At 34.0% G+C, this 20338-nt stretch overlaps 1 protein-coding gene across 1 annotated transcript; it reads left to right on the top strand.

Annotated features, from left to right (window-relative positions):
* The first annotated feature begins 8366 nt into the window (after positions 1-8366).
* On the top strand, positions 8367-20200 carry LOC137401834 (ras-related GTP-binding protein A-like). Its single transcript, XM_068088306.1, has 6 exons — positions 8367-8425; positions 11960-12118; positions 15994-16212; positions 17558-17685; positions 18814-18893; positions 20070-20200. Exons 1-6 carry the CDS (start codon positions 8375-8377, stop codon positions 20198-20200), a joined length of 768 nt encoding a protein of 255 aa, XP_067944407.1. The 5' UTR covers positions 8367-8374.
* Positions 20201-20338: the final 138 nt, after the last annotated feature.

The following is a 20338-nucleotide window of genomic DNA, read 5'->3' on the forward strand; positions in this document are numbered from 1 at the left end:
TGCTGTCTAACACAATGTCTTATTTTAGTTCAATCTCATTACCCAGATGCCTCATCAATTATTGTCTCTTTTCAGATTGGTTCTCTGAATGTTTTTAAAGCTAAACTGTACTCTTTCTTGGTATATATTTCTAAAAGAAAGTTGTTAAAAAAATGTGGTAATTCTTTGCTAACTAGCAAATTATTTACTAGTTAGCAAAGAATTAGAGTGCTGATGTTGGTGACACATGTCATTAAAAGCACTAACATCTTCATTTATAGCACTGTGCGGAGGATTGTAAACTCACATTTGTTGTGGCAGATCCAGTTGAGATGTCAGGGCCTTCAATAAAATTGGCTAATTTAGCCAAAAAAGCCAATTCTCCTTTTTTAAATGCTTCTTTGGTGCAAAGCTTTGCTTATTAGCATTAGTGTGTCCTGACTGCAGCTCTCTATCCTTTGAAGTTCATTATGCAATATCTTTGAGAGTGTAGCCTGGCCCAATGGCTGCTAATTGGATACTCAATGTTTAATCCTTTGGCTTGATGGTAAGGCTATGTACAATCTATAGAAATAGATTGTCTAAATTGGTGTTTAACACTGCAAATAATTCGGTAGAAGGTGGTTAGGTATGTCAGTAAGAGGGGAAACAGACTGAACTAGTGGCTGGACATGAACAAGATGGCTAGTAAAGGAGACAGTGGCTGAGCAAGCAGAGGGTGACTAGCCATGCAGAAAGTGACAAGACTACACAGGTAGACGTTGGATGTGTGAGTGTTTTACAATATCTAAAGGGTTTATGTAATTAGCAACCTAATATAGGTTGTAAGGAAATCTCCACTCATTGAACACATAAAATTTGGTTTGAATTTAATTAAAAACCTGAAGTTTCCTAAACTTATTCGCTGGTTGTTTTCTAATTTTTGTCTTCTGGCATCATGCCAATATTCAAATATAAATAATTAAAGGGTTGTTTTATAGTTTACTTATATGTAATGCTACAGTTAAACCTTGTCATATGAGTGCCTAACATACGAGATTATTTAGATATGACAACAATTCTGAACGAAGATTTGCTAATAGATACGGATGCAAATGTGAAATACAAGCATATGAAACAGTTCTCCATGTGGTTACTAGTTGACCACTTATCAAGGGAGAAGCCACGTGTAAAGATAGCATCATTCAGGTTTTTTATTAGGTCTGTTTGAAAAACTTCTAAAAAGGCTGGGTAAAATTGAAGCCGAAAGGAAGTCAAAAGTAAGGCAAAAAAGGCAAGTCCTTGGGGTATGCCTGTTGTTTATGAAACGCCAGAACTTTTTACAACTCACGTAGTAGTAGTGACCAAGCACGAAAATGAAAAGAGAAAAACAAAACATTAAAGAAAATTTTAAATTACGTTTTGTGTAACGTAAGATGGAAACTTAGTGTAGTGTGTGTGTGTGCGTGCTTGCGTGCGTGCGTGTGTGCGTGTGTGTGTAGTAAGATTCGTTGATTTAATTAGAATTTTAAAGTTTGTTATGTAACGAAGAGTAACAAAAGTGTGGCCTACCAAACATGTTTCCATCAAGTCTCTTTCACACCACTAATAGCCCCTACAGCCTGTCCTGAAGGTAGGAGCTCTGCTCAGTACTGTACATAATATGTTTGCATTTTATTACATATCATAACCGCTAGATAGGTATTTGTTACTTTGTGAGTGTAGGTAGTGATATAAAACAATTAAAAACACACTTTTCCTTTTTAATTTTCCGTTACACTTGGTTTTTGTTTAGTGGGTGGAAACAAATTTATTTCAGTACATAAATTCATAATAATTGTAATTATAAAATATAATAATTTCAATAAATTAACATTTTAATATTTTACACAGTACAAATTGAGTTGAGATACCAGAGAGCTAACATACCAGGTCAGTATCAGAATGTGGTATGCAAGCGTGTTGAGGTCTAACTGTAATCGGTTCACTCAGAAGTCTTCATGGTGTCAATAATAATATATATCAATCATATGCTATTATGTATGTGAGAAATTTATAAAACTCTAGAGAGTGGAGCAAATAGAGAAAACATAGCAGATATAAAGAGCAGCCGTTGTCTAGTAGTCATTGTTATTCATTAGATCTTGTTACTCAGAGCTAGTGCTCACAGGCTAGGACTTACTTGTTGCTATCCAGTTTATGAAATACAAATGTAACAGACACCTTTTATATACTTGTTAGTTCTATAAAACGAATGATATCCTTAATGCCAAATATTACTAAAAATATATTTTTTAATATTGCCAAGCAAAAGCTGCATAATATCTAATTATAGCAAGTGTTATGCGTGTTATTAAATGTGAGCAAACCAAGGGAAGACAAGTCCAAATTCTTTCTCAAAGTAAATTGAAAGGTGAAATTATGGTCAGATCATAAAGTCAGTATTAGCATTTGTATTAGCATTATGCTGTATTGTATCAGCATTGTTATTAGCAAAATGTTATATTGCATCAGCATTTTTCACCATTATGTTGTATTACATCAGCATTGTTTTTAGCATTATGTTGTATTAAATCAGCATTGTTATAAGCATTATGTTGTATTAAATCAGCATTGTTATAAGCATTATGTTGTATTGTATCAGCATTTTTTACCATTATGTTGTATTGTATCAGCATTGTTATTAGCATTATGTTGTATTGCATCAGCATTGTTATTAGCATTATGTTGTATTGCATCAGCATTGTTATTACCATTATGTTGTATTGCATCAGCATTGTTATTAGCATTATGTTATATTGTATTAGCATTGTTATTAGCATTATGTTGTATTGTATCAGCATTGTTATTAGCATTATGTTGTATTGTATCAGCATTTTTTACCATTATGTTGTATTGTATCAGCATTGTTATTAGCATTATGTTGTATTGCATCAGCATTGTTATTAGCATTATGTTGTATTGTATCAGCATTGTTATTACCATTATGTTGTATTGCATCAGCATTGTTATTAGCATTATGTTGTATTGTATCAGCATTGTTATTAGCATTATGTTGTATTGCATCAGCATTGTTATTAGCATTATGTTGTATTGTATCAGCATTGTTATTACCATTATGTTGTATTGGATCAGCATTGTTATTAGCATTATGTTGTATTGTATCAGCATTGTTATTACCATTATGTTGTATTACATCAGCATTGTTATTACCATTATGTTGTATTGCATCAGCATTGTTATTAGCATTATGTTGTATTGCATCAGCATTGTTATTAGCATTATGTTGTATTGCATCAGCATTGTTATAACCATTATGTTGTATTGCATCAGCAATGTTATAACCATTATGTTGTATTGCATCAGCATTGTTATTAGCATTATGTTGTATTGCATCAGCATTGTTGTTAGCATTATGTTGTATTGTATTATCATTGTTATTAGCATTATCTTTTATTGTATCAGCATTGTTATTAGCATTATGTTGTATCGCATTAGCATTGTTATTAGCATTATGTTGTATTGTATCAGCATTGTTATTAGCATTATGTTGTATTGCATCAGCGATGTTATAACCATTATGTTGTATTGCATCAGCAATGTTATAACCATTATGTTGTATTGCATCAGCATTGTTATTAGCATTATGTTGTATTGCATCAGCATTGTTATTAGCATTATGTTGTATTGCATCAGCATTGTTATAACCATTATGTTGTATTGCATCAGCAATGTTATAACCATTATGTTGCATTGCATCAGCATTGTTATTAGCATTATGTTGTATTGCATCAGCATTGTTGTTAGCATTATGTTGTATTGTATTAGCATTGTTATTAGCATTATGTTGTATTGCATCAGCATTGTTATTAGCATTATGTTGTATTGCATCAGCCTTTTTATTAGCATTATGTTGTATTGCATCAGCGATGTTATAACCATTATGTTGTATTGCATCAGCAATGTTATAACCATTATGTTGTATTGCATCAGCATTGTTATTAGCATTATGTTGTATTGCATCAGCATTGTTGTTAGCATTATGTTGTATTGTATTATCATTGTTATTAGCATTATCTTTTATTGTATCAGCATTGTTATTAGCATTATGTTGTATCGCATTGGCATTGTTATTAGCATTATGTTGTATTGCATCAGCAATGTTATAACCATTATGTTGTATTGCATCAGCATTGTTATTAGCATTATGTTGTATTGCATCAGCATTGTTGTTAGCATTATGTTGTATTGTATTATCATTGTTATTAGCATTATCTTTTATTGTATCAGCATTGTTATTAGCATTATGTTGTATCGCATTAGCATTGTTATTAGCATTATGTTGTATTGCATCAGCGATGTTATAACCATTATGTTGTATTGCATCAGCATTGTTGTTAGCATTATGTTGTATTGTATTATCATTGTTATTAGCATTATCTTTTATTGTATCAGCATTGTTATTAGCATTATGTTGTATCGCATTAGCATTGTTATTAGCATTATGTTGTATTGCATCAGCGATGTTATAACCATTATGTTGTATTGCATCAGCATTGTTATTAGCATTATGTTGTTTTACATCAGCATTGTTATTACCATTATGTTGTATTGCATCAGCATTGTTATTAGCATTATGTTGTATTGCATCAGCATTGTTATAACCATTATGTTGTATTGCATCAGCAATGTTATAACCATTATGTTGTATTGCATCAGCATTGTTATTAGCATTATGTTGTATTGCATCAGCATTGTTGTTAGCATTATGTTGTATTGTATTAGCATTGTTATTAGCATTATGTTGTATTGCATCAGCATTGTTATTAGCATTATGTTGTATTGCATCAGCCTTTTTATTAGCATTATGTTGTATTGCATCAGCGATGTTATAACCATTATGTTGTATTGCATCAGCAATGTTATAACCATTATGTTGTATTGCATCAGCATTGTTATTAGCATTATGTTGTATTGCATCAGCATTGTTGTTAGCATTATGTTGTATTGTATTATCATTGTTATTAGCATTATCTTTTATTGTATCAGCATTGTTATTAGCATTATGTTGTATCGCATTAGCATTGTTATTAGCATTATGTTGTATTGCATCAGCGATGTTATAACCATTATGTTGTATTGCATCAGCATTGTTATTAGCATTATGTTGTATTACATCAGCATTGTTATTACCATTATGTTGTATTGTATCAGCATTGTTATTACCATTATGTTGTATTGCATCAGCATTGTTATTAGCATTATGTTGTTTTACATCAGCATTGTTATTACCATTATGTTGTATTGCATCAGCGATGTTATAACCATTATGTTGTATTGCATCAGCAATGTTATAACCATTATGTTGTATTGCATCAGCATTGTTATTAGCATTATGTTGTATTGCATCAGCATTGTTGTTAGCATTATGTTGTATTGTATTATCATTGTTATTAGCATTATCTTTTATTGTATCAGCATTGTTATTAGCATTATGTTGTATCGCATTAGCATTGTTATTAGCATTATGTTGTATTGCATCAGCGATGTTATAACCATTATGTTGTATTACATCAGCATTGTTATTACCATTATGTTGTATTGCATCAGCATTGTTATTAGCATTATGTTGTATTGTATCAGCATTGTTATTACCATTATGTTGTATCGCATTAGCATTGTTATTAGCATTATGTTGTATCGCATTAGCATTGTTATTAGCATTATGTTGTATTGCATCAGCGATGTTATAACCATTATGTTGTATTGCATCAGCATTGTTATTAGCATTATGTTGTATTGCATTAGCATTGTTGTTAGCATTATGTTGTATTGTATTAGCATTGTTATTAGCATTATGTTGTATTGTATCAGCATTGTTATTAGCATTATGTTGTATTGCATCAGCATTGTTATTACCATTATGTTGTATTGTATCAGCATTGTTATTAGCATTATGTTGTATTACATCAGCATTGTTATTAGCATTATGTTGTATCGCATTAGCATTGTTATTAGCATTATGTTGTATTGCATTAGCATTGTTGTTAGCATTATGTTGTATTGTATTAGCATTGTTATTAGCATTATGTTGTATTGTATCAGCATTGTTATTAGCATTATGTTGTATTGCATCAGCAATGTTATAACCATTATGTTGTATTGCATCAGCATTGTTATTAGCATTATGTTGTATTGCATCAGCATTGTTGTTAGCATTATGTTGTATTGTATTATCATTGTTATTAGCATTATCTTTTATTGTATCAGCATTGTTATTAGCATTATGTTGTATCGCATTAGCATTGTTATTAGCATTATGTTGTATCGCATTAGCATTGTTATTAGCATTATGTTGTATTGCATCAGCGATGTTATAACCATTATGTTGTATTGCATCAGCATTGTTATTAGCATTATGTTGTATTGCATCAGCATTGTTGTTAGCATTATGTTTTATTGTATTATCATTGTTATTAGCATTATCTTTTATTGTATCAGCATTGTTATTAGCATTATGTTGTATCGCATTAGCATTGTTATTAGCATTATGTTGTATCGCATTAGCATTGTTATTAGCATTATGTTGTATTGCATCAGCGATGTTATAACCATTATGTTGTATTGTATCAGCATTGTTATTAGCATTATGTTGTATTGTATCAGCATTGTTATTACCATTATGTTGTATTACATCAGCATTGTTATTACCATTATGTTGTATTGCATCAGCATTGTTATTAGCATTATGTTGTATTGTATCAGCATTGTTATTAGCATTATGTTGTATTGCATCAGCATTGTTATTAGCATTATGTTGTATTGTATCAGCATTGTTATTACCATTATGTTGTATCGCATTAGCATTGTTATTAGCATTATGTTGTATCGCATTAGCATTGTTATTAGCATTATGTTGTATTGTATCAGCATTGTTATTAGCATTATGTTGTATTGTATCAGCATTGTTATTACCATTATGTTGTATCGCATTAGCATTGTTATTAGCATTATGTTGTATCGCATTAGCATTGTTATTAGCATTATGTTGTATTGCATCAGCGATGTTATAACCATTATGTTGTATTGCATCAGCATTGTTATTAGCATTATGTTGTATTGCATTAGCATTGTTGTTAGCATTATGTTGTATTGTATTAGCATTGTTATTAGCATTATGTTGTATTGTATCAGCATTGTTATTAGCATTATGTTGTATTGTATTAGCATTGTTATTAGCATTATGTTGTATTGCATCAGCATTGTTATTACCATTATGTTGTATTGTATTAGCATTGTTATTAGCATTATGTTGTATTGTATCAGCATTGTTATCAGCATTATGTTGTATTGTATTAGCATTGTAATTACCATTATGTTGTATTGCATCAGCATTGTTATTAGCATTATGTTGTATTGCATCAGCATTGTTATTAGCATTATGTTGTATTGTATCAGCATTGTTATTACCATTATGTTGTATTGTATTAGCATTGTTATTAGCATTATGTTGTATTGTATCAGCATTGTTATTAGCATTATGTTGTATTGTATCAGCATTGTTATTAGCATTATGTTGTATTGTATTAGCATTGTTATTAGCATTATGTTGTATTGCATCAGCATTGTTATTAGCATTATGTTGTATTGTATCAGCATTTTTATTGGCATTCAGCAATATTTTTTTCTTAACTTCTTTAAACTGCACAGAACACTTTTCTCAAGATATGAGGTTGAGAAGTTAAAATGGTAAATGTTGTATATGTTAAATAAAAACCAATTTTCTTTCCAAAGACTTATTGCTGGCAATGCCGGCCATTAGGCTAATATATTTATAGCATTTTGAGGAAGTCTGGCCCTGTATTTTTTCTAGCACACTGGTAGTCCAATGCGTCATTAAAAATTGGCTGGTGTAATAAGTATGTTCACAATTATTCCATAGGTCATATTGGTCATATGGTGCATTGGTTAGCACACCTGTCTGCAAAACCAGTTTAATTCCAGTGCGAAGCAATTTTTGGTTCGTAACACTATCAACCGCTGTAAGTGTGTATTTTATCACTATAACTGGATATTTGACAGACCAACAAACAATCACTTAAATTTATATAGATAAGCAATCATATTAACGAGTGTTCATGAAATTCCTTTTGTCGGAGGCAGCAGTGAAGTAGTTGCTAACTTGTCACTCACTTTTTGAACTTGTTTTTTATTTCAGTTTTGCTATCTCAGTATATAAAATAATGTAAATTTTATTCGCAGGGTATTACTAGACGTTTTGATTGTAGACTGCTTTTTATTTCACATCAATTGTGTACGATAGTCTAAACCTACTCGCTAGTCATTTGTATCAGTAACTTACATAGCCGTTCACTTCCGTACTACCTTGTTCTGTTATTTCAGACGGGAGGCCTTTATGGAGCAATACTTTGTGAGCCAAAGAGATAGCATATTCAAACACGTAGAGGTAACTTGCTTATCTCTAACAGTGTCGGTTTATTTGTTCTTTTAAACCGTTGTGAGTCAATCACAGCCATCTCAGCGCTGTGTGCATTTTAAAGTTAGCTCTCTGAATTGGGCATTCACTGCGAAACATGGACAAGTCTCAGAGAGTTAACCTCTTTTCATCGAAAGTTGACATTCATGTTCAAAGTAAATTCAAAAGTGGCACATGTTATTTTAGGCCAAATAGCCCGAAATTTGTAACAAAACTAGCATTTAATACGTGTCATGTTGTTACTGTCTTATGTTCTTTTTATGATCCCTTTTCATTTAAAGATGAACTCACATAAAATTTTAGAAGGTTTCATCAAAAATTATCGATGTTTTTCTATCTATTGCAATTGTTTTTGATGTTTGAGGTGATCTGACTGCCATGATGTTTCAAGATTAAAATTGACAAAACTTCATTGTGGTTAAAAAAAATTCAGATTCAAATGAATGTACAATTATGACGTCACGTCAGCTAAGATATCAGCGGAATAAAAACGCGTAATGCTGCAACTTGAACACAATAGTGTGGCGGACATTGCATTTACTTTATTTACTCCTATATGCCTTATACTGTCTTGTCCTTTTAAATATCGTAATTCGTCTCCCCTGTCTGTTGTATATGCTTATTTCTTATTACTCTGTACGTTTTTAATCGGCGACGCCAATAATTATTTAATCATACTTATACTTCTTTTTATATTATTATTGTATTCAGTTTTGACCGTGTGCTATGCTTTTACTTGTTTTTGTACATATCCACCTTCCTTTTATATGGTAGTAAATTGGGTGACTTGGCAAGATGGGCCAGGCTCCTAGTGGAGTTGTGAATGTATCTGTTGTACATTGATTGTGGCGCTTACAGTCAAATCCAAATTTATTCACTTGGAACTCATACACTCTTTCTCTGCCTGAAACAGGGGTGGATTGCAGTAGCCAGTTAAAGGAAGGCGCTTGACCTTAACAATAGTTCGGTATCAATAACATGGCAGCAGTATATCTAGCGACATCAATTTAGCATGTTCCTTCTAATTATTTTACCCGTGATCAAGTTTTGTCGACTTTAATCTGGAAACATCCTGGCAATCAGACAACCTCAAACATAAGACACCTTAAACACCGTAAATGATAGAAAAATATCGATACTTTCTGATAAAATCTACTAAAACCTTTTGTAAGTTCATCTTTAAGCGAGATTTTGGACTTATCGGTCCTCTTAACATCTCAACAACCGCCAATACCTGGATATCATGAATATTGAAATACCACTGCATCTCCAGCATGATACCATCAGTAATGTTTTTTATAGTAGCACCTGTGCATCTTTGTCATTTTTATGGTAGCACCTGTGCATCTTTGTCATAAAGGTTTTGACCTATCTCTAATATGCAACAAAAATATGGAAAATTAAAATTGAAATTTTAATCAAAAATTAAAATTACGTCCTATTTCAGGGTTATTGTTTAGATGTTCCAAGTGTCTTCTTGAATATTTTACTACTGATTTACAATTCTTATGTAAACTCAAAACTAACTTACTGTGTTGATGTGTAGAGAAATGCTCCAGCTGTGTACTTAAACCCTTTATTTCTCTTTCAAAAAAGGCTAGTTCATATTACTTGTGAAAAAGGTTTACTATATCGTACTAAAGAACTTTTTCATACCTTAAAAAACTTGTTGACAATTTTTGGTTATATAAATATCGTACTTTGCTTCGTGCTTTTATAGCAATTCAAGATTGTTTTCAAAACACTGTGCTTGTTTAAATTACGAGACAAAGTTTTATAAAAATGCCCATTCCACCATCTAGCTCCACTGCCAGTCGTCAAAAAACAATGTACCAAGAATCCGTGCTATGAAAGCAACTATCTAAATATGTATATTAACTAATATAGGACCATTTCCGAATTTAAAAATAGTCTGAGAGTTCATTCTCTAGAGCAGGAGTGAGAGTCTATTTTTTCTGCTATTGACTAACTGGGCCTTGCCTTGACCGGTTCACCGTTGCATATAAACCTCGTCATCACCTCCTTTGTGTTGTTATATTTATTGTTCATTATTAGAAATTAATTATACGCTCTTATGTTGACAACCATGTGATGTGTTTATTACCTCAATTTTTTGTTCCATTTACCTATTGATGAAATGAACAAACAAAATCTTAGCAAATCCATGTTAAGGCCCGTACACACTATCGCTCAAATCAATGTTTAGCTGTGCGATGGACAGCAACGATTAGCTGATTCGACGTCATCATCAATGATAAGGTGTAGACACTATGAGCAATTAGCTGTAGGTGATCGCTAACCAACAACTAATAGAAATTACGAAATTGCATTCCGGATATCGTGAGCTTTTTTGTTATCTTTTAATGATCTGATTATGTAATTTATAACCATGCTTGTCGAATATGAATTGACACCAATGATATACAGCCCCCAAGGGTAGCCGACGGCTCTCATATGGGCGGGGTTTAATGATGGAGCTCTGTTGGGATGAACCCGAACACGGCACCCGAACAAACAAATATGCTGAATAAAGCCCCCTGTAAATTTACAAATATTATGAACTTTAGTGGTTATTTTACTTGTCTGTTGAATTCATTTTGTTGTCAAATAAGTATAGTATTCCAATCTTGTCACCATTATGATCAGTCAGTTGCCATTCGCAAGCATTCGTGATATTAATAGTCACAATCGTAAAATAGCCCAAATTCGATTTTGTATTTAGGTTTTGCGTATAAAAACTACGCTGCACAGCTTTGCCTGCTGTCTCATCTTATTGGCTAGGTAAAATAATGTGAGAACGATGGAAGACTTTGTCATTTTCTATTAGGGGTGGCAACATATTAATCAAAAACTAGAAAAATAGGCCGTTGTTCGGGTAATTTTGGGTAAATTATATTAAACTTTAAGCATATATTACGACCTTTACCAATTTTAAAATTAATAAAAGTAGGTAATTTGAAATGTTTTATTTTGCATGGATCCATTATTTTGGTTAGGTATCACCCCTACATTGTAGAAATTCAAGGTTTGCTATTATGAACCGCGGGTCTACTGACTGAATGAGCTAATGAAACGATAACAGCGAGTCGTGTTTTCCAAAACCTAACAAGGCAACGCGACCGCCCCGCGAGAGTTGTTTGCTCCGAAACCCAGGCTAGCACAATCCTAACTGAGCTTCATCATTAAACCCCGCCCATATGATAGCCGTCGGCTATCCTTAAGGGCTGTATTTCATTGTGGACACCAATCTTTACAATTGTTGAATTGGATGCGATGCGGTCAACAAACAGCCAATCAAGATGCTAACAGTCGCAATCCTCAGTGTCAAATGTCAACATATCAAAAGTCCATCGCATCAGCGCTAGCAACGACTACATTGGCCGCTCATCGCAAAATGTTGTCATAGCAGCCGATCGTTGCGATCAATCGCGCAGCTAATCATCGATTTGAGCGATAGTGTGCATGGGCCTTCAAGCTAATTACAATATAGCCAACCTTTGACAGGTGTTAATATATGTGTTTGACGTGGAAAGCCGCGAGCTCGAGAAAGATATGCACTACTACCAAAGCTGTCTGGAGGCCCTTCTTACTCATTCCAAAGATGCCAGAATATTCTGTCTAGTACACAAGATGGACCTGGTTCAGGAAGACCAGCGTGACCAGGTATAAAGGTTTTTCTGCGGAACTGAGTTCAATAGATTTATTTGAAGCGACAGACTTCTAAAGAACCGAGTTTAATGCTTGATTATAAGTTGAAAACTTTATAAACCATATGGATAAGGTTTAAAATGAAGGAATGAGTTGATGATTTAGTCAAATCAGGATGATTTGCTTTTGAAAATTCATGGTAAACTAGTAGCCTTAGATGACTTATCCTATTTTATGTAAATGAGATATTTTATATTTTATTGCATGCAATATAAATTGGAAATTACAGTCAAACCTTGGCATATGAGCTAATCCATTTTGGGACTGAGTTCGTATGTCAATTTTCTTGAATCCCAAAGCCGTATTTCCTATATAAAGCAGCTAAATACAAATTAATCTGTTCCCACTTTTGAAAAACACCTAAAAGAAGGATATTACAATGGAAAACCGTGTTTTTAGTTGTTTTAATTCACTGTCTATGTTCACAAAGTAAACTATTCCTATCAAGTGGTTATGGTCCACAATAAAATGTCACATTATTATGTACAGTACTGGATGAAGTTCTTACTTTTGAGACAGACGGAAGTGGTTAATGACAGTATAAGAAAGGCTTGACGGCTTGACTCAACCTCAGTACGCTCAACTTTTGTGACACTACGTAACATAACATAAACTTTAAATTTAACTTGAATGAGTTTAGAAACTTTTGAAAATAACTTTTAATCTTACACAAAACTTAATTCTTATTTTGTCTTCGTTTTCATATTTTATTATCTTCTCTTGGCCTCGTTTTTGCCTCGCTTTCAGCCGACCTTTTTGAAACTTTTTCAAACTGATCTGACAAGAAAGACAGAGTTCTCGAAGGCGACCTCTTGCATACTTTGCCACCTAGCGACCACTTCGAGAGCCATCTTGTATGCTCATATTTCAAATTTGTACAGACGATATGTAAGAATGTAAGCTAGTAGAGTAATTATTGGTAGAGATTTTTATTGTTACAGTAGTTCCTCACTTTTCTCAGTTAATCCGAACCGGGGCTATCTCACTGTAACTGAAAATCCACGAAATGGAAACTACTATACTAATATTTAATAAAGTCACTTTGTAATTAATCGTAAGCATTTTTTACGTAGGTTCAAGGGACAATTTAGAGAATAATGAGCATTTAAGAAACACAATAAAGGGTGTCACCAGCTCATTGCAGTTGTACACGTCACCAAACGGAACAGGAAATTAGTGAACTGCGATGGCTTCTAGCTCAATCATGGTTGCAAGAAGATCTGAATGGATCAGAGCATTAGAGAGATTTATATATTTGATTTTCTTAATCTTTTGTTTTTATACGATTTTGGTAATCTTTTATCTTTTCATGAATATGTTTTACTTTACAATGTACCAAAGTCACAAAAGATGAATCATGAAGTAGCTAAGGATTGCTGTACTTTATCATCCAGGTAAACTAACAGAATTTTAAGTTAAGCCGATGAGTAGGTTTGTAACAGTGTTGATAACAATACACTCTTACTTAACTAGTAACTAACTAGTAACCAACTTGACTTATATATTAGGTATGACTAGCAGGCCTGCAGTCCCGTTTGCCGTGAAGGTCTTCAGGTGTAATAACTATGTATACAATTATTCATTGCTGCAACGAGATGGTTGGGTGATGCAAATGGTAGCATGCTTGATCGCCAAACCAAAGATATGGGTTCAGTTCCCGTTTAGTGAATTTTTTCCAAACGCTCTTAGCATGGCTTCGGACAGACAGATTCTGCTCATATTATAGTAACGACCTTAGTAGTTTGTTAACAGTCTTCATTTAACTTTTACTGGCCAATTTACTTCAACTAATGGAACTGCAATTCTATTAAAACCAAATAGTAGCCGGAAATGTATGTTGTGATCTAAAAACCTAATCGGTAAGGTCATCATAGGTAGACTTTGGACACTGCTTTAATTAGCTGTTTGTGGGACTGCAACTGAGTTAAAGGTTGACTTGCAACAAAATTCACATTACAGTTATTTGGTATCAAAATATTTACCATGTCTTACTCTGCTGTGTTGTAGGTGCACAATATGTGGAAATGTGATTACAAACTTTTAAAATCTCAAAAATGAACATTTATTTGCAGCCATCACAAAAACGCTGTAGGTTGGAATCCCTCTCTAAAATGTCTTAATCGGGACGTAGTTGAACATGACCTGCTTCTGTTTACACTTTCATGCAACCTCATTCATCGAAATATTTTCACAAATATACTTCACGCATTCAATAAAACCATGTTCATTGTCCTCACGTGTCTATGTAGTCATCGTTGTAACGCTGTCACTTTGAGCACTGATATCTCAAAATCTATCGTAAAAATTCGTTTAAATTTTAACCTTAGCTCAAAAGAGTGTATATCATCCTCTAATAGATATGACGAGCCTGCTGGTCACCTGTGATAGTCGAAAAATGCTGCAGAAATTTTTGTGCCATTTGCCAGGAATTATGGGTCACATGATCAGATTACGACTAGATTATTAGACCAAGCTGAAACGAAACTGGAAAGTAGCGAGCATCTATATTTGATTCGGGCTTTCCGGTAGAACCCGACGTGTTTGTCATAAACTAGTACTACGAATTGTTTTGTATTGAGCCTTTGATTGGCCTTTTATTTCACATGATAACATCACCTGTCAAAATAATAACCACAATGTTTGAGTACATCCCCGAAATAAAGAGATTCCACTCTACGTTTTCGTGATGGCTGCGATTAACTGTTTGGTTTTGAGCCTTTTGAATATACTTCACGCTAATAACTGTAATGTGAATTTTGTTACAAGTCAACTTTAAGTTCTGTTCTCTGAAAACTCTCACAAAAATGATAGCCTGAAAACTGATCTTGAAATTTTTTCTGTTTTTTATTTTTTAACTGTAGAAAAATTATTTATAAAAACTTCAAAAGCATTGATGGCAAAAGTTCACACTCATATCAGCTCTCGGCTTTAAGGTTACTACACAAAACAAAATAGTATGTACAAGCATTAATATTTAACAATAATAGTAATAATATCTATCACAGAACAGGGATGTTGATATACCTGGTAACGAATTTAAAAGGTATAATTAGGTTTGCAGGATTGTATACAATTTAACATCTAAACATTTTTCATGCGCCAATCCCTTCTTGTAATGTGAAGATCATATGTTACATACAAGTTTTCTGCTGGATTATCTTATTTAGGCTGTTTTAGAACATTCGATTCAAATAATTGTGTATTACTACAAAAGTAGTGCACTATCGATCCCGTATTCCAGCTTACCGCACTGCCATCTATCATATCGCAGTCTCTGAACATATTGCCTTATCCTAAATTTGATCGTTTTCCCTATTTGTCTTACAGGTTTCAAAATCCTGCATAAACTCTACCCATAGTATTGGTATTTAGTGTACTACACATGTGACAAACATCGGTTTCCATTTTGTTTTGTGACACCAGCATACTACATCCACCATCATATATTTTAGTTCATGAACTTTCTGTTACTACTAACTACAATTCACTATCCCGACTCCTTTGCAAAACTATTAGATTACCAAATTTTAAACATACCTGTTCAAATCACTCAATAATTCAAGAATTCTTTCTTTTCATTTTTATTTGTTTTTGTGGCATATAACGAAAACAAAATTTGTACGAAAAAAATTCTTTTGTTTATGACTACCAATGCCAATAGAAATAGCACGACTCCGTAACTTACGGTCTCAAGATTAATTCTATCTTTTTCAAAAGATAATCTGTGCTAGTATTTTTTATGATTTGGCACTTTTTTGAAATATGTTATAGAACTTTAAAATGCTCTGACTTGGTTTTTAAAGTTTCATTTAGTAGCTCGTTTGTTTTAGATATTTCATGAGCGTGAGAACGATATCAAACGACTCTCCAAGCCATTGAGTTGTGAATGTTTTGCTACAAGTATTGGGGATGAGACGCTCTATCGAGCTTGGTCTTCTATTGTCTACCTTCTCATTCCAAACGTGAGCAGGCTTGAGAGCAATCTCCGCCAATTCGCTTCAGTTCTCGAAGCAGACGAGGTGCTGCTGTTTGAAAAGGCCACATTTTTGGTAAGTAATTACCAACCTTAGCAATTAGTATGCAATGTTTGTACTCACTCTGGTTATTTAGGTAGTTGAACTTGTATTAATAAATTTAACTTTGTCATTGGGTGTGCCTGCCAGTCCGCATGAATGGTGTTTTGTATCTTACAGGATAAATAGTAATCTAGCCATACATAGGTTGAGGAAAAATTGAATGTCTGTAGGCAATTGTTAAATATTACATTATATTATATATTAAAGCATATAACAGCCTATTTGTTGACAAAACATTGCTGGTAAGACAGTTTATTTGGCAAGTAGTAATAGCTGAGCAAAGTTTCTTTTAGTTTTAGGATGGGCCAAGTTTCTTTGATTTATGTAACAATCTGTGCATAAGTTTAGTTTAAAACATAATTATTATAACTTATGCATTTATCTTAAGTTATTTGCTGTGGAGGCGCCGCTTTAGCAACATCTGGCATTATCTATTCCAGACTAAAGGCCACTTTAGAAGCTGCTTGGTAAAAAAAAGTGGTATTGCTTAATTTGTACTAGAAGTAGATGCCCCAGCTGTATCTGCTGACATTTAAATTATTTTTAAATATCTATACTCTGACTTTAAGTTGCTGCAACATGGCTGCTAAGATTTTAGTTGCAGAGGAATTAGAATAAGGTAGAAAGTAAGATGGTAATGTGATGGTTGTGTGCGGCGTAATTATTTTACTATCAATCTTCGAATCGAATAATTAAACTGTCAGGTTGCAGCAAAACTTTATTGTGTTAGAATCTCAACTTAGTAATCTGGTAATATATTCATCTCAAGCACTTCGTATTCTGCACACACACACTGGATTCTTAAGATGCAGCTCTTATATATATCATACATAAAAACCATCGGAATCCCAGAATCATATTGCTACAATAACAATTAATTAAATAGGAAAACACTTATGTTTATAGAGGTTGCAAGACACAAAGACACTGAATGACTCAGGAGAATGTCAATGGCAAACCAGAACCAACATGTCAGATAACAGATTCGATGATAACTGTATGAAGAGGAAAATATTGCTGACTTCTTTAGCTGGCTCCATAAACATCATGCCACGTAATTATTGTTCCACTGGCAAAAATATCTTTATACAATCAATTAGATGGTGACAGTCTAACCAAATGTCTCGGATGTATCAGTGGTGTGGTGAAAACTAACCGGATCTCGTAATTGACTCTAAGCATTTGTATAAACTAAATGAATGTCATAAGATAGAAAATAGTGTTATTAAATTGCATTTGACCTCTATCTTACAGTAACATCTAAGCAAGGTCTGAGAGTTTGGTTTGTGAGGTTACGATCTGGAGGTGTTATTTTCAGGTAATATCACACTGTACTCTGCGGGAACACAGAGATAGCCATAGGTTTGAGAAGATTTCCAACATCATCAAACAATTCAAACTGAGTTGCAGCATGTTGGCTGCATCATTTCAAAGCATGGAAGTCAGGTGAGTGTAGCATGTTATTTTCTCGTTTCCTCTTAACTTCTCCCTTCCCTCCCCCTTTTCCTCACTCCCTCCCACTCCCCTCTCTTTTTCCCCCTTCTCTTTTTTCCCCTCTCTCTTTTTTACCGTCTCTCTTTTTCTCCTTCCCTTTTTTCCCCCTTCCCTTTTTTTCCACCCTCTCTCTTTTTCTCCCCTCTGTCTCCCCCTCTCTCTTTTCCCCTCTGTCTCTCCCCTCTCTTCCCCTCTCTCCCTTCCCCTCTCTTCCCCTCTCTCCCTTCCCCTCTCTCTCCCTCTTCCCCCTCTCTCTCTTTCTCTCTCTTTATTCCCCTCTTCTCTCTTCCCCTTTCTCAATCTTCCCCTATCTCTCATCCCCCCTCTCTCTTCCTCTCTCTCTCTCTCTTCCCCTCTCTCTCTTTCCCTCTTTCTCTCTTCCCGTCTCTCTCTCTTCTCTTCTCTCTCTCTCTCTCTCTCTCTCTCTCTCTCTCTCTCTCTTCCCTTCTCTCTCTCTCTTCCCTTCTCTCTCTCTCTTCCCCTCTCTCTCCCCCTCTCTCTCCCCCTCTCTTTCTTATCCTGTCTCAGTTCTCCTCTCTCTTCTCCCCTCTCTCTCTTTTCCCCTCTCTTTCTTCCCCTCTCTCTTCCCTTCTCTCTCTTCACATTTCTCTGCCCCCTTGTTTTGTCTCTTCCCCCTCTGTCTCCCATCGCTCTCTCTCCCACTCCTCTTTCTCCCTCTTTACCCCTTCTCCACCTCATTCTCCCCCTATTTTCCTTTTCTCTACTCTCTCTTTTTGTATCTGAGTATCATGCCATGTGAGGGCGAAGAACTTCCTGTAGGTATGACTTTTTGGCATGTTTCAATAGTGGATTGCTTTATGTTGGGTGTTTTTATTGAGACGACGTAGCTAGCAGGCTGTTGATTGTCAGAAAAGCTTTTTCACGCTATGTCAGGTTTAATTTTTAGTATTGCAGGGCTGCTATCCACCCTCTTCATCTATGCTGGAGCGCTTATGGGGGAGCCGATTTAGTCACCAACTATCCTTTCTCACCGGTGGATAAACCTTGAGCATCATTTGCTGTTTGTTAAACTGATTTCATAGGGCTTGCTTAACATGTAATATTGTGTTTTTTTTGTAGAAATGGAGAGTTCACGGCATTTATTGACCTCTTCACATCTAACACATATATAATGGTAATCATGTCTGACTCAACTATATGTAAGTTTGTATGGCTGTCATCTTTTGTTCCATATACACGATACATACTTGTATACTATGGTGTCCATGTTTGAAACTAGGATAAGTAGCCAAAATTGCTTTATTACATTTAGACTTAAGGGTTTGTTATGTCTCAGATGTTTTATGCCAAGGTCACACATGCCAAAATTTGAACTGGAGCCAAGCAGTAAACCCCAAGTTGTTTTTCATTGATGTGTCTGAAAACATCATCTTCAATCGATGCATTTTTTGACCTTCTTGAAATTTTCAAATATTTTTTTGTATTTAATGATTGAATATATAAGAAATTAGTGAATAGTAATTGAATGTAGTAATGAATAATGAATAATAGTGAATATAATGAATAATGAGTAATAGTAATGAATAATTGCACAGTAGCTTCAACAATCTAAGAAAGGGAGTTTTCGCTGTTCACCATAAAAAAGGTAAAAACCTCAGATTTAGTTTGTAACTTGCTTTTAGTACGAACTGATAAACCGAGGTATTCTCATCAATTTTTTTAAAATATATGTAGAATGGTTTGCCTGATGTGCTAAAAAAGTTTACAAGCTACTTTCCTGAATTTAAAAAAAAGTGTTGGTCATTTTGTCTCAAGGTTTTTCATTTTTGATAGAAGCAAAAGATCATTTTCCTCTAAAGTGTATCTATAAACCCGCTGAATTAGCCCATTTTGACAAAAGCTATAAATGCTGCATCTTTTAGCTTTTATTTTGGTCTAAACACAATAAAGGTCAAGGCCAGCAACTTTAAAGCTATAAGGGAAGTCAATCAAGTTGATTATAAAAACAAAAGGGCTTGGGTAACGTCACTATAGTCTGAGCTGAAAAGATGCTGCAACTTGTAGGCTTATCAAAGTTGCACTGACGAATAAATTAACGTCCAAGTTCATCATAATAAAGTTAACACTCGTCTCTAAACCAATGTTGCTTCTTCTTTACCACACTTTTTAATCTTTTACGTAACAGCCATAGCCTTTACTGCTTGGGTTTGTTTGGTTTCATTGCCGTAAAATCGTAGCTTTTATGTATTATGGTTTCATTTTTCTGAAGCAAGTTGTTGTACGCATAGTTTGTGGACAATTTTAGGATCTTCTTGGTAAGGTATGAGTTGGTAGTTTTAGGAGATATTATGTAATTTATGATTTGGTGGTTTTAGCATCAGCAGCCACTCTAATGAACATCAAGAATGCAAGGAAACACTTTGAAAGGTTAGAAAAACAGAAGAGATTGCACGGCGATAGTCCACTGTTATTCTCATACAGGTTAGTTGTTAGTAGTGATCAATGAGAGTTGAAACTTCAATCTGCTTCTAAGCTGGCTATGTTTCCAATCTTACCTCAGCATTCATGGTTGCTGGAAGAATATTGACTCCCAAGATGATAACATATGGTCTACTTACCTTCATGTCTCAAGCATTGTTATACA

Source organism: Watersipora subatra, chromosome 8 (genome assembly GCF_963576615.1).
Source record: "Watersipora subatra chromosome 8, tzWatSuba1.1, whole genome shotgun sequence".
NCBI lineage: Eukaryota > Metazoa > Bryozoa > Gymnolaemata > Cheilostomatida > Watersiporidae > Watersipora > Watersipora subatra.

What these genes read in the sequence shown, in the direction of transcription:
- LOC137401834 (XM_068088306.1), top strand. Translation starts at nt 8,375, where the DNA reads ATGGAGCAATACTTTGTGAGCCAAAGAGATAGCATATTCAAACACGTA. An exon ending in AGGAAGACCAGCGTGACCAG is followed by an intron (nt 12,119 to 15,993) that starts GTATAAAGGTTT and finishes CGTTTGTTTTAG; the next exon opens with ATATTTCATGAGCGTGAGAA. An exon ending in TTGAAAAGGCCACATTTTTG is followed by an intron (nt 16,213 to 17,557) that starts GTAAGTAATTAC and finishes TGTTATTTTCAG; the next exon opens with GTAATATCACACTGTACTCT.